Source organism: Citrus sinensis, chromosome 9, assembly GCF_022201045.2.
Source record: "Citrus sinensis cultivar Valencia sweet orange chromosome 9, DVS_A1.0, whole genome shotgun sequence".
Classification (NCBI taxonomy): domain Eukaryota; kingdom Viridiplantae; phylum Streptophyta; class Magnoliopsida; order Sapindales; family Rutaceae; genus Citrus; species Citrus sinensis.
Window position 1 is genome coordinate 4162699 of NC_068564.1, and position 13805 is coordinate 4176503.

The following is a 13805-nucleotide window of genomic DNA, read 5'->3' on the forward strand; positions in this document are numbered from 1 at the left end:
CTTATTTTTTCGAGATTCAAATGAAAAAAAAAACATATTATTTAGATTTAAACATTCAAATCTATTCAAAATTCAGACTAATTCAAATCTATTCAGATTTTAGATAAAAAAACAAACGACAACTTCCTCTACAATAAAAAAGAAAATCAGTTGCAGTTGCAGGCCACTGGGCCATTCATTAAAGCCCAGTTCAAAGGCGCCAATATTAAACGTCATAATAATTTCAAAAATTAAACACCACAAACAAAACCACTTTCCCGCTCTTCGATCTTCATTTTCATTTTTCAACTCTTGACAAAAATCCGCATCAGCGTCCGTGACAAGCAATTGCTACTTTCAAAAATTGAAGAAATTTCTTCCAAATATTTCACTACTCATCCATAAGGTTCAATCTCTGGTGCCGATTCAACTCACTGAGATTAGGGTTTCATACTCGGAGACTCTCAACTCACAAACGCAGTCACTTGAATTGGCTGCTTCAGTAGCTTTCAAGGTAAAGCCAATCTTTAATCTTACGGTTAATTTCTTTGGTTTTCTCTATATTATCATCAATTTCAGTAATTGAGATTTTGTACAGTCACTTTGTCTTCGTGGTTACCGTTTAACCTTTTATATTTGTTTTTTTTTTCTAGTGATTGGAAAAGATGTACATTAAGGAGATTTGTTTGGAGGGGTTCAAATCCTACGCCTCGAGGACGGTGGTCCCGGGCTTTGATCCATATTTCAATGCGATAACGGGTCTAAATGGGTCAGGCAAATCGAACATTCTAGACTCGATTTGCTTTGTTTTGGGCATAACAAATTTGCAGCAGGTTCGTGCTTCAAACCTTCAGGAGCTTGTGTACAAGCAAGGCCAAGCAGGAATCACTAAGGCCACTGTGTCAATTGTGTTTGATAATTCTGACAGGAGCCGGAGCCCACTTGGTTACGAGGACCATCCAGAGATTACAGTCACTCGACAGGTTGGTTGTGTATATGGTGATTCCTTGCAAAATTATACTTACTAAAGTTTTTATTGTTTCAAATATCCATTTGTGATATATCCAAAAAAAAGAAATCCATTTTTGATGTTTCATAAATTGTTTCTCTGGCATTTCTGTTCCATAAATAATAGTTTTTTTTTTTTTTTAATTTTCTGAGAATAGAAGCTATTTGATTAGGTGACACGAAAGTGTAGTCATTACATTAAAGAAGTTTGAATCACACCAATTACTACCTTCAAAGTATATGAGTATTTTTGTCAAAATGTTTGAGCTTGTTGACATAAATGTATGACGTGGCTTTGCTTTATTGGTAGATTATTAATTTGGAGTTTAAGCATATGTTGTGGTGTTTGCAAAGAGTAGAATAAGATTGGACTTCATATGTTACCAGTATTTCATCATTAACTTAATTTTTTTTGTTGCTATTCCAGGGTAGATATTTTAGCCCATGCCATTACACTAACTAGTTTTGTTGTGCTTGGATGTCACATGGAATCATTGTGTTATATCCTGAGAAAAAACGTGGGAGCTGTATCATTTTAGCACTGTTATAAAGCCATGAATGAGAAATTGCAGTTGCCATGGTGCTTCAGTGAAGATTTTTCTATTTATGTTGAGATGTATCTTCTTACTCTGCAGATTGTGGTTGGTGGAAGGAACAAATATCTGATCAACGGCAAACTTGCACAGCCTAGTCAAGTCCAAACCCTTTTCCATTCAGTCCAGCTTAACGTTAATAATCCACATTTTCTCATAATGCAAGGTCGCATCACCAAGGTTTTAAATATGAAACCACCTGAGATTCTATCCATGCTTGAAGAGGCTGCTGGGACAAGAATGTATGAGACAAAGAAAGAGGCCGCGTTGAAAACACTTGAGAAGAAGCAGAGTAAGGTTGACGAGATCAATAATCTTCTTGACCAGGAAATATTGCCTGCTTTGGAGAAACTAAGGAAGGAACGGACTCAGTACATGCAATGGGCTAATGGCAATGCTGAATTAGATCGACTTAGAAGGTTTTGTATTGCTTATGAATACGTCCAAGCTGAGAAGATCAGAGACAGTGCAGTTGGTGAAGTGGATCGAATAAAGGCAAAGATTGCTGAAATTGACTGTAATACGGAAAGGACAAGGTTGGAAATACAGGAAATGGAGAAGCAAGTATCAAATTTGACCGCTGAAAAGGAAGCCAGCATGGGTGGGGAAGTAAAAGCTTTATCGGGAAAAGTAGATGCACTATCGCAAGATCTTGTGCGCGAAGTATCTGTATTAAATAATAAGGATGACACTCTCAGGAGTGAGAAAGAAAATGCTGAAAAGGTGTGTCACTCCTCACACTATCACTTCTTTTAGTATTTTTCTTTCAGCTCTGTATATTCCTGGACTAATTGGTCTAAACTTCTGTTTTATCTTCTTCATTCCACCCTCTTTGTTATTTGCTTTTAGTACGTTTGATCCTACATCTTGATTTTGCTAGATTGTTCGTAATATTGAAGACTTGAAGCAAGCTATAGAAGAGAAGGTCTCTGCTGTAAGAAAGTGTGAAGAAGGAGCAGCCGATCTCAAAAAGAAATTTGAGGAACTTTCAAAGGGTTTGGAGGAAAATGAAAAAGAATACCAGGTAAGGGGAGTCCTTATAAATGTTTGATTTTTTTTTTTTTTTGGTCAACTCCATTGACATTTTTATTACTTTGGATAGGGAGTATTAGCTGGTAAGAGTAGTGGAAATGAGGAGAAATGCCTTGAAGACCAGCTAGCTGATGCCAAAGTTACTGTTGGGAGTGCTGAAACAGAGTTGAAACAGCTGAAAACGAAAATAAGCCATTGTGAGAAGGAGCTGAAAGAGAAAACACATCAGTTGATGTCAAAGCGTGAGGAAGCTGTTTCTGTGGAGAGTGAGCTGAATGCAAGAAGAAAAGATGTGGAAAATGTTAAACTGGCATTGGAGTCAGTTCCATATAAAGAGGGCCAGATGGAAACTCTAGAGAAGGTTTACTTGCTTCTTTGTTTCACCTTGACCATTTGTATGGTCGAAAACTTATCTTATGGGTTAAATTCACTTTTTGAATCATATCTTATTTTCAGGACCGTGCATCTGAGATGGCAATGGCGCAGAAGTTGAAAGATGAAATCCGGGATCTTTCAGCACAGTTAGCAAATGTGCAGTTCACATATCGCGATCCTGTGAAAAATTTTGATAGGTCAAAGGTGAAGGGTGTGGTTGCAAAACTTATTAAAGTAAAGGATAGCTCTACTATGACTGCCTTAGAGGTGAGAAATGAATATCATACAGTTAGTTTAATAACCTAAGATAAATTCTTCTAACATTGAGTTAACTTGCAGGTGACTGCTGGTGGAAAGTTATTTAATGTTATTGTAGACACTGAAAGTACTGGTAAACAACTACTTCAGAATGGCGACCTTCGAAGGAGAGTAACAATTATTCCTTTGAATAAAATTCAATCCCATACCGTCCCTCCCAGAGTTCAGCAGGCTGCTGTGAGATTGGTTAGTTATTGCTTTCACTTGGGCCTGTGATTTAAAGATTGTAAGCCCGTTCTTTACTTTTTATTTTTCTATTCATTTTATCCTTGTATATGCAGGTTGGCAAGGAAAATGCCGAACTTGCACTTTCTTTGGTTGGTTACAGTGACGAGTTGAAGGTATGCTTCCTTATGCTGGTTTATCGTTTTAAATCCGACCACTTTATGTTTCTTGATATCTGCTGTTACATATATGATTCGTCTCTACAATATTTTGGTGTTTTGGAGCAGTAGTTACAAAGTATTTATTTTGTGCCGTAGCAATTGTGGTCCTGGAAATTGGATGAGTTGAACTCTAAGTAGCTTTTGCACTTTGTTTTCTGTAATACCAGAATGTAAATACTGATAGCTACTGTTCTGTTTTGACTATTATTAGCTGAAAATTGATTCACATTGCAGACTGCCATGGAATATGTTTTTGGTTCAACCTTCGTTTGCAAGTCTATTGATGCAGCAAAGGAGGTATGCTCATCTTTGGAAATGCACTCTTTTGATGTATTGTCTGCACCGCAGATTCTTTCGTAGTCAATGGTGCTCATATTCATTATTTGTGCTGTAGGTAAACCTATGAATTATGCAATTTAGTTTTTTATCCTATGTAAATGATTGCGAGCCAATATAGTTGGAGAAGAAACTATACTGGAAAGAAATCATCTTAAAGCATGTTTGATGATCAGAATTTACTTGTGCTTTTTCCCTTTATATCAGAGTCTTAATATTTGGTTTGAAATAAGAGGAATTTGAAGCATGGTTTATTCAAAACATATGCCTTTTCTGAAAAACTAGTTTTGGGATAAATATGTGTTTTGTCCATACGTTGGACCCCTAGGTATATTTGCTCAATTGGTTTCAAGAGTATCAAATATATTCCTATATTCCATTCATTTGAAATTGTTTATGAAATGTAGAGCTGCCACTTTGTTGTGTATTCGGGGCAAAAGAGTCAGTTCTGTTTTCAATATGAATTAACTGCCTCATAGTTGTCATGAATATTTATTCAGGTCACATGCCACCATTATAATAAATTCTTCTTTGAGCTTAGAAGTTAGGACCACCGGACTTATGAAAATACTGCTTGTTTATATGTCTGGAATCTCATCTCTCACAACTGGTAACCTGAATTCAATACTCACTTTGTCAGAGGCAAGTGATGATATTGTCAGAACCTTGTAAGGGGAATAAGCATCTGGCAAAGCAGTTGTGGAAGTCAGTGATTGGGTGACTTTTTTCATTTTGCTATCCTAAGAACCATTATTTTATAAATAATCCTCCTCTAATATTATGTTTCTGTGTACATAGTGGACAGAGTCTCCTTTTTCATTGTCAGATATGCCTCTTTTGCTTGTTAATGCATGTATAATGACCTGAACTGTAATATTTTTTTGCAGGTTGCGTTTAGTCATGAAATTCGTACTCCCAGTGTTACTCTTGAAGGCGACATATTTCAACCAAGTGGCCTTCTAACTGGGGGAAGCCGCAGGTAAATACTCTGCTTGATTTCTTTAATTGGAATTTTCATAGGCATGCTTCTTTGCATTGTCGTAAATGGTTTTTCCTTTTTTTTTTCCCATTCCACCTTAGATATGACATGGTGGTAAATGACATTTCAGAGTTTTTGAAGTGTTTGTGATTACTTTGTTTTATTTGACACTGTGGGATTTCAATTCAATTATGATTCCTTTGAAAATTCAGGTGTTTGCATGCATTTGCTACCTGTAAACCTTTCAAATTAATAATTTATTGTTGCAGGGGTGGTGGTGATCTGTTAAGGCAACTCCACAGATTAGCAGAGGCTGAATCAAACCTTGTAATACATCAGAAAAGGTTATCTGAGATTGAAGCAAAGGTAGCAGTTTCTTCTTTCTACCAAATAAAGGGAAGGAGAATAATGCATCTCGTGCTTGTAAAAATTAATTGCTTTTGGAATAGAAATTGTTTGGTAGCTATTATGTCTCTGTTTACTCATTTCTTGTTAACTGGAAGTATTTGTACGAGTCCTTTTAACTTATCGTTGGCATGGAATGATAAAGAGATTTAAGTCCAGGGCTATTGGGTCGTATTGAAGCTGCTACATTCATGTTTTCAGTATGCTTATCTTAGTTCTATGTTCAATTTTGTGCCATGTGGTAGCATAATTGTTCTCTCGAGTTATGGTTAATGCTATTAGTTATGACCCATCATCTGTGAGAAGTTTCTGCCTCTGCGGAATTTCTGTATTTGATGCACTTGGGCATGCCTGTTTGTTTAACTTCATATTAGAAATATATTGAATATAGTCCATTCATTTTTTTATTCTGGACAACTTAATTTACCTGTCACAGTATTTATTCCTAGTTTTTGTAGTCTTCAACTTGTTCATCCAGTTCTTCCATAGCAAGTCAAGTAACTCATTTATTGTTCATATGAACTGAATTGTGTGCTAAGTTTAGAATTTCTGCAGTAACATGATTGTCAACTGAGGTCATGGCTTGTGAACTTTTGTTCTCAGTTCAAGCCATACAGTGGTTTGGAATTGACATTGCTGGGTATTTTAGGTAAACAAAGAGCATGCCTGCATTTGTAAGATTTTCACTGTAATGATCCATCTTTTGTTTTTGTTTCTTAAAAGTTGATAGACATAATTGATCACTGACTCATCTTTACGCTGCTGTGCAATAGAATACGTTCTCACTGTTTTTTCAGTAACATTTTAGCTTATTTTCTTATCTTGACATTTCAGATCAAGGAACTCCTGCCATTTCAGAAAAAGTATATGGACCTTAAGGCACAGTTAGAACTTAAATTATATGACCTTTCATTATTCCAAGGCAGGGCTGAGCAAAATGAGCATCATAAGGTTTCCATCTTTTCTCTCTCTTTTTGTAACTTTTACCCAATAACTACTCATCATGCTGCCATTTTGTTCTTGCAAAATTTTGTTTTTCATGTTTTTCTTTCTGTTTTTTAATCTTGTTTAGTGGAAATGTAGCTCAGTGAAATAGTAAAGAAGATTGAGCAAGAGCTTGAAGAAGCAAAATCTTCTGCCAAAGAGAAGCAACTTTTGTACGAGAACTCTGTTAGTGCAGTGTCAGTACTTGAGAAATCAATCAAAGAGCATGACAACAATCGAGAAGGGAGGCTGAAAGACTTAGAGAAAAAGATTAAGGCCATAAAAGTCCGAATACAGTCAGCTTCAAAGGATCTCAAAGTAGGGTTTGATACTACTGTGCTTACAATGAGATTGCCTATAATATCTTTTGCCAGCTCATTTGTATTCTTGTTGATCTGTTTAGATTCTGTTCGATATTTTGCTTTGTATTAGAAAGTATCATTCCCTACGCCTGTAATGTGGGCTCTTTTTAGTGCTCCCATTTATAGGTATTCTCTTAACCAATCTAGCACAAATGAATGTTTACTTCATTTTGACCATACTATAGGACCCTATGTGGTATTGAGCTGAGGTGGCTTAAAAGTCATAGTTCCTGTGGAAAAAAAGCTGTAGCTATGAAAAAAATTGATAGTTTGTGGCAAATTTGATTTTTAAATAATAATTTTTTAAAAAATAACAAAAATATTATAGGTTTTCATCATAAAAAAAATGACAAATATTATAAATTTTCATTATACAAGTGTGGGATAAGAACAACTTAGCTCCCAAACCATAGTCGCAAGTGTTTATAAAAAAATTCCAAATAGGGCCTATAAGAGCTCCCAAACCATACTCTTTGTTTTCTCCAGTATTTTACCTCTCTTTTGAAATTTTTATCAATTTTGGTTGTCAAGGAGCTCTTATATAGATAGCAGTTATTATCAGTGTAGTGAAATGATGCTCTAATTAATCTATGCAGAGTATGGGTCTGCTCACTTTTACAGTTCAAATGCCTTAATTTTTGAAGAAAGCTCTTGATTTAGGTTTCTTTACTTCACGTTCAGTACCAAACATGATTTCTGATTGTAACACATCAATTTCATCTTGTATTACTCTAGTCAGCAGCAATTCTTTCATATTTGTATGTCTGATTCTTACTGAAAAGACTTTGATGGTTAAGAATGTGCTGGTTCTCAATAGCTGTTGAAGTGTTGTCACATTGTTTTGCTTGCTATTAGGGGCATGAGAATGAAAGAGAGAGACTTGTTATGGAGCATGAAGCAATTGTAAAGGAACATGCTTCTCTAGAGAATCAGTTGGCTTCAGTGAGGATGCAGATTAATGGTCTCACTTCGGAAGTAGAAGAACAAAAGAACAAGGTAAGCATGGATATTTGAAGGTTGAAATCTGTAGTGGAAAGTGATTGCAATATCCGTTTCTGTTGCAGGTTGCTTTCACACGGACTAATCATGATCAGGCACAATCTGAACTAAATGCGATAAGGTTGAAGATGAAGGAATGTGATTCCCAAATTAGTGGCATTCTCAAAGAGCAGCAAAAACTTCAAGACAAGCTTGGTGAGGCAAAGCTTGAGAGAAAGAGGTTGGAAAATGAGGTAATTTTGCTTATTACCCTGAATAAACTTCTCTGATGATTTGAGACTGTAAATTGTTAGCTTTGCAATTTTCTGTAATAGGTAAAACGGATGGAGATGGAGCAGAAAGATTGCTCTACAAAGGTTGACAAATTGATTGAGAAGCATGCCTGGATTGCATCTGAGAAACAGCTATTTGGAAGAAGTGGGACAGATTATGATTTTGAATCACGTGATCCTTATAAAGCAAGGGAAGAACTTGAGAAACTGCAAGCTGAGCAATCAGGGTGTGTGACTTTGGAAGTTTTGAAAGTACAAGTTGTCTATAAGTATTATATTATCAATATTACTATTGTCTTTTATGAGCCTGAGAGTTGATTTCTTTCCCTTTTTCCCCCTTTTCATTTTCCCTTGTATGAAGGCTTGAGAAAAGGGTGAACAAGAAAGTTATGGCAATGTTTGAGAAAGCTGAAGATGAGTACAATGATTTGATGTCGAAGAAAAATATTATTGAGGTTTGTGCTCAGATTTTTCTGGACATTGTTTTACCTTCCCCTACCTATGCTTATTTTATCTTTGCACAGAATGACAAGTCCAAAATTAAGAAGGTTATTGAAGAGCTTGATGAAAAAAAGAAGGAAACACTAAAAGTAACTTGGGTTAAAGTTAACAAGTGAGTTTGCTTCATGCTAGTTGCCTTTTTTCTGATTGGCCTTTATTTGATAGTTGCTGACAATTTAATCGTGTCGGTGAATCTTCACTTCCTTAGGGACTTTGGATCCATCTTTTCTACTCTATTACCAGGCACAATGGCGAAGCTAGAACCTCCTGAAGGTGGCAATTTCCTGGATGGTCTGGAAGTTTGTGTAGCATTTGGAGGTGTTTGGAAACAGTCCTTGTCGGAACTGAGTGGTGGTCAACGATCTTTGTTGGCCCTTTCTTTAATTTTGGCATTGCTTCTCTTCAAGCCAGCTCCTCTTTATATACTGGATGAGGTAACCAAGCTTTTTCACCATGTTTTGTTCACTCCTTGATCATTATGCTTCCACTTAAGTAGTTGAATCTAAATGCCTCTGATATATATTCTAAACTTATGCCTTTCATAGGTTTTTGGTTTAACTTGTGACACTGCAGTGGAATTTCCGAAAAAGTGTCATCACTTTTTACTCTTATTCCAGAAAATTGTTTAATGTGTTATCCTTCTATATAGCACAATAACTCCATGTCAAGATGGTTCAATTTATTATTGCAGATCAAATATTGAGTTGAATTATGAATATTTCTGTTGAAACAATGCTTAATCCAAACTCATGCAAGAATTTTGAGTATATGAAGACTGTCAATCAGACAGATTTCATGAAGTTCTGGATGAATCTTCTTTTATGTTGGTTTTTTGTTAGAATGCTAATTAAACATTTTTTGATTTTTTCAAAAAAAAAAAACTTTGTAATGTTTTTGAAGTTTTGTGACTTTTGTCATTGTTGCTCAAATGCAACACTGATTGTTTTATATTGAGTAAACTTGGACAAGGACCAGTTATTTGATTGTTGTCCTTTAAAAAAGGACCTCTGGCATTTAAGCTTCTCATGTTCGTAGCTACAAAATCAAGTAAGAAAGATAATAATCTGGAGAACAGCAAAGTTAAATCATGGTGTTTTAATAGATTGAACACAATATATTTTCTCGTTTGAATTCACTATTGAACTATTCTATTATATCTTTCCTATTTGATATTTTGAGTAATACATTGTTATGAGATGGATCTTTAAGTGGTAAATATTCTTGTGGTGGTTGACAGGTAGATGCGGCTCTTGACTTGAGCCACACACAAAACATTGGGAGAATGATCAAGACTCACTTTCCGCACTCTCAGGTCTGAATATGATGATTTTCTTTTCTATTTCTTTCTCCATTATGTTTTGAACTAAAACTTTTGTATCAAAGGAATATGGGTTAAAAGAGTGTGCAGAATGGCATATGTCCAATGGCATGTTAAGCGTGGTAGAATGAGAGTAGCCTGCTTCTCTGTAGCCTGGTCTTTGTTATTAGGAAGGAATGGTAGGATCAAGGACTGAATATGAACGGTCCATATGTTCATGAACAACAGGATAAAAAGTTCTTAGTTGAAATTTTATCCATATTTTGCTGACTTCTTTTGGCTTTGGTGCTTCACAGTTTATTGTGGTATCACTGAAAGAGGGAATGTTCAATAATGCCAATGTTCTATTCCGGACAAAATTTGTGGATGGTGTTTCTACCGTTCAGAGGACTGTTGCTACTAAGCAGATTAAGTGAAAGCTTTTGTCAGTCGGGTTCCATTGGTAATAGATCTATATCTTTGAATTGCTTATGTTCCCACTCCTTTGAATCACTTGGATTGTTCTCTATGTCTATGCTAGAACTCTGTTTGGTGTATGCTCCTATTTCCTTCATCTATTTCTCAAAACTTTTCTTAGGCAGACATTTTTAGATGAAAATGACATGTGAAAGCATTATTTCTCAGATTTGTCTAACTCTTGCCTATTGAATAAATGGTAACTAAGAACTGAGAAGATCTATATATACATTAGTAATGCCTCAATTTGGTTTAGCATCTGCCCTTCAATTTGGTTTGGCTAAATTCTCCATTTTCTGATAGTTAGTTACATCAAAAGTTCTATTTAGTTAGCTTCTATCAGTTGCCTCTCAAGGAACAGCTTTTGGAACTGCAAAGTGTATTTTCAATTTGCATTTTTGCTTCTTTCTCTTTATGTTTCTACTTTTCTGCTGGTTTCACATAAGCAATGTTCTGAATAATCAAAACCTATGCTTTTTTTTTCAGATTATTTTGCATGTCTAGGCAATCGAAAGTGTTGAAGTTACCTATGCTGTGAAGTAACGTTGAAGCTGATGACTTGTTAAATACTATAACTAACAACATTTTATTTGTATGTCTGTTCACATATTGTTATTAGTGTACATAATTGATTGCTCTGTGTTATGCACTCACCTTGTAGAAATTTGGACTTGTGATCTGTTGTATTACACATTTGATCCATCTGTTTCCAGTTTCAGCGCTGAAACTGAGCAAAGTAATAGTCCAATTTTTGGATTTTCCGTGTGAAGACAAGTCCTATTCAACTGATAAGTTTGTGTCAATGGTGAACATTGGCCTGTTTTATCGAAATTGATTGGGTCATATACTAGAACTTGGATGCTCTCATAATTGAGTTGTTTAGTGCCCATAATCAAGAATAACTAGTAATCATTCCCACAGCTGACTTTTGATATGGGTACCAACTGATTTTAAAATGTAACGAGTTTAATTTCTGATTTTTCAAGTCAAAGATGCTTAGTGGAATATGCGCCCCCACTCATTAATATTTGATTTGAACTCTTGCTGCTAGCTGGTGTAGATTTTCCACCTATGTTTGTTAAACTTTTGGACAGTAATCGAAGTAGGGATGGTAAAATTTGGGTTTTAGGTTGGGTATGAAAATACCTAGACCTGGCTTGGATATATTTTTTTGACACTTGTGTTAGGCTTAAAAATTTTGGTACTGGATGGAGTGTTTTAATCCTAGTTTATATATTTGGATTTTATATTTTATAAAATTATATACATATATTTTTTATAATTTTATAGTTTTTAAATTTATTTTAATAAAATTGGACATAAAAATATGAATTAGAAATGTTTAAAATTTTAAGTACATGTTATAGATGGGTCAAATAAATATAATTATTTAAAATAATATATATTTTATAATATTTTAAATAAAATTTGGGTTTCGAGTAGGAATAGGATCCTAGTCTATCAAAGGATGCCTGGAATTGGTCCAGCCACATTGTAGGCCGGATATAGCCCGGTTTGCACCACTCGAGTATAATTCGAGCTGGTATTTTGGACACCCCTAAATAAAAGTATATAAATATTGTTGTATGGATTCCAAATAAAATCTATACTGTACTATCTGTAAATTTTAACAATTGACCCGAAAAAAAAGAAAAAAAAAGCAACTAACATGATTGAAAATTAGGTCCGTGTTCAAATAATTTACTTGCAATCACCAGCTCTGTGGACTGGGTCCAGTCTTCCAAGTAGACTTTTAATTAACAAGGAAAGGAAAAAGGAAAAAATCAACGGCACTGTTGCCATGCATAATTATTTAAAGGAAATCCAACCAAGCGATTATTCCGCTTCTATAAGCACCCAATATCCTAGCCATACCGCTTCATGGAAAAGGATGGCCTCTAAGAGTTGCTTTGCTGCCTCTCCTCCTTCTTGTTATGCTTCTTCTGCCAAGCTCAGAATCTCTTGCTGAGCTTGGAAGCACTTTCAAGCTTTGTAATCCTGCTTCAGATCACTTGGATCAGCATGAAACTAGTTTTTTATTTGTTTATTTTGTTCAAGTAACACTGATCACACAACATTAATTTTTTGCACTGCTGTTTCAGGTAGACATGCCAGGGAACTTATGCAGCTTATTGATACGAGTCCTGGTGGAAGTAAACCAACCGATCGTCCCAGGAATTACAATTACGGAGTTCCTGACAGCGGTACGTAAACCGATATTGTTAGTAATCTTTTGCTGAATGATCACCATCATGAGTATTTTATTGAAATTAAGCTTTATCTAATCTGTCTGTTTGAAATGAATGCGAGAGCAAAGTTTTTTTCATCCATGGAGCTTATATATGCATCATATTATTAATATCATACAAGATGCCATTATATTTTCACAACAAAATTAACATTTCAAAGGTCTACATAATTCCAAAATGTCCAGACTTTTTAATAAATTTTATTACAAAGTTCTGTCAAAAGAAAATTCTGGGTGCTTTCAGATCAACACATGCTTGATCGAGTTCCTTAACTTCACACATCAGATGCTATTTTAAGCAAAAGCTTCCCAGTGCATCCATCATTTTAAGAAAAGCTAGCATATGTGCACTGACACTACTTGGCATGTACTGAGAAGATTTAATTAAGTTAGAACAACATCAGTTGTTTTACAAAATAAAATAAAGATGTTTAAATGGGAAAGTGAAAATGACCAATCTTAAGTTAAGCTCAAAACAGGGATGTCAAGATGAAACAAGTTAATAAATTGAGGGAGGGACATTACCTATTAGCTTCTCAGCCGCCTCTTAAATTTGGCCATCTTCACTGCTATCCAGGCATAGAGCTTACCTTCTACATTGTTCAAACACTGGAAAAAAGCATGTGTCCAATTCCTATTGAGCAGTAAGGTACCACAAAATCCCAAAAAGCCTACGATGAAGCCAAGAGCTGTGGTAACAAATAAACCTCGAGTTATGAATCCAACCTCCTCACTGTTATGCACAATCATGCCTGTAACTTGTTGAGTAGGTTCCTCTCCAGGACATTTATTCGGAAGAGGGGAACCACAAAGCTCCGGATTTCACTTGTATGCAGAAGCCTCAAAAGTCTGTAGTCGAATGCTTGATGGAATTTTTCCGGAGAAGTTATTATTCGACAAGTTTACGACACCAAGATGACTCAACTGAGAAAAACTTCGTGGAATTTTACCAATGAGCTGATTTTGTGAAGAATCAAGGGAATTAAACAAAGATAACTGAGCAATCTTCAAAGGAATTGATCTAGTTAAATTGTTTTTCAAAGATTCACAGAGAGTAAACTAACAAGACTTGTAATTTCTTCTGGAATTTTTCCGGATAAATTGTTGTCTGAAAGGTCAATGCTCTTTGGAAGCCCCAAGGTAATTTTATAAATAGAGTCTATTGGTTTCCATACTAGCAATGCTCGGTCCTGATAATCAAATTCCGGGTCATCAATCAACTGAATTCTATATTCGACGATTACATTTGAACTC

At 35.3% G+C, this 13805-nt stretch overlaps 1 protein-coding gene across 2 annotated transcripts; it reads left to right on the forward strand.

Annotated features, from left to right (window-relative positions):
- Nucleotides 1-258: 258 nt before the first annotated feature.
- LOC102609815 (structural maintenance of chromosomes protein 2-1) lies at nt 259-13722 on the forward strand. 2 transcript variants are annotated; one of them, XM_025092262.2, is made up of 22 exons: nt 259-493; nt 633-962; nt 1623-2303; nt 2461-2604; nt 2683-2973; nt 3069-3254; nt 3327-3491; nt 3587-3646; nt 3926-3988; nt 4915-5006; nt 5276-5372; nt 6246-6362; nt 6495-6713; nt 7613-7753; nt 7822-7989; nt 8071-8255; nt 8390-8483; nt 8553-8641; nt 8738-8963; nt 9767-9841; nt 10144-10289; nt 12406-13722. In XM_025092262.2, exons 2-21 carry the CDS (start codon nt 645-647, stop codon nt 10261-10263), a joined length of 3531 nt encoding a protein of 1176 aa, XP_024948030.2. In that variant the 5' UTR covers nt 259-493; nt 633-644; the 3' UTR covers nt 10264-10289; nt 12406-13722. The 2 variants fall into 2 exon arrangements, with proteins under 2 accessions (XP_024948030.2, XP_006490129.2); XM_006490066.4 differs by lacking the exon at nt 12406-13722 and adding an exon at nt 10790-11156 and having other exon boundaries at nt 260-493.
- The last annotated feature ends 83 nt before the right edge of the window (nt 13723-13805 follow it).

Coding starts and splice junctions, on each gene's coding strand:
- LOC102609815 (XM_025092262.2), top strand. CDS start 645: ATGTACATTAAGGAGATTTGTTTGGAGGGGTTCAAATCCTACGCCTCG. Junction 2,304..2,460: donor AGAAAGAAAATGCTGAAAAG/GTGTGTCACTCC, acceptor TGATTTTGCTAG/ATTGTTCGTAATATTGAAGA. Junction 3,255..3,326: donor CTACTATGACTGCCTTAGAG/GTGAGAAATGAA, acceptor GTTAACTTGCAG/GTGACTGCTGGTGGAAAGTT.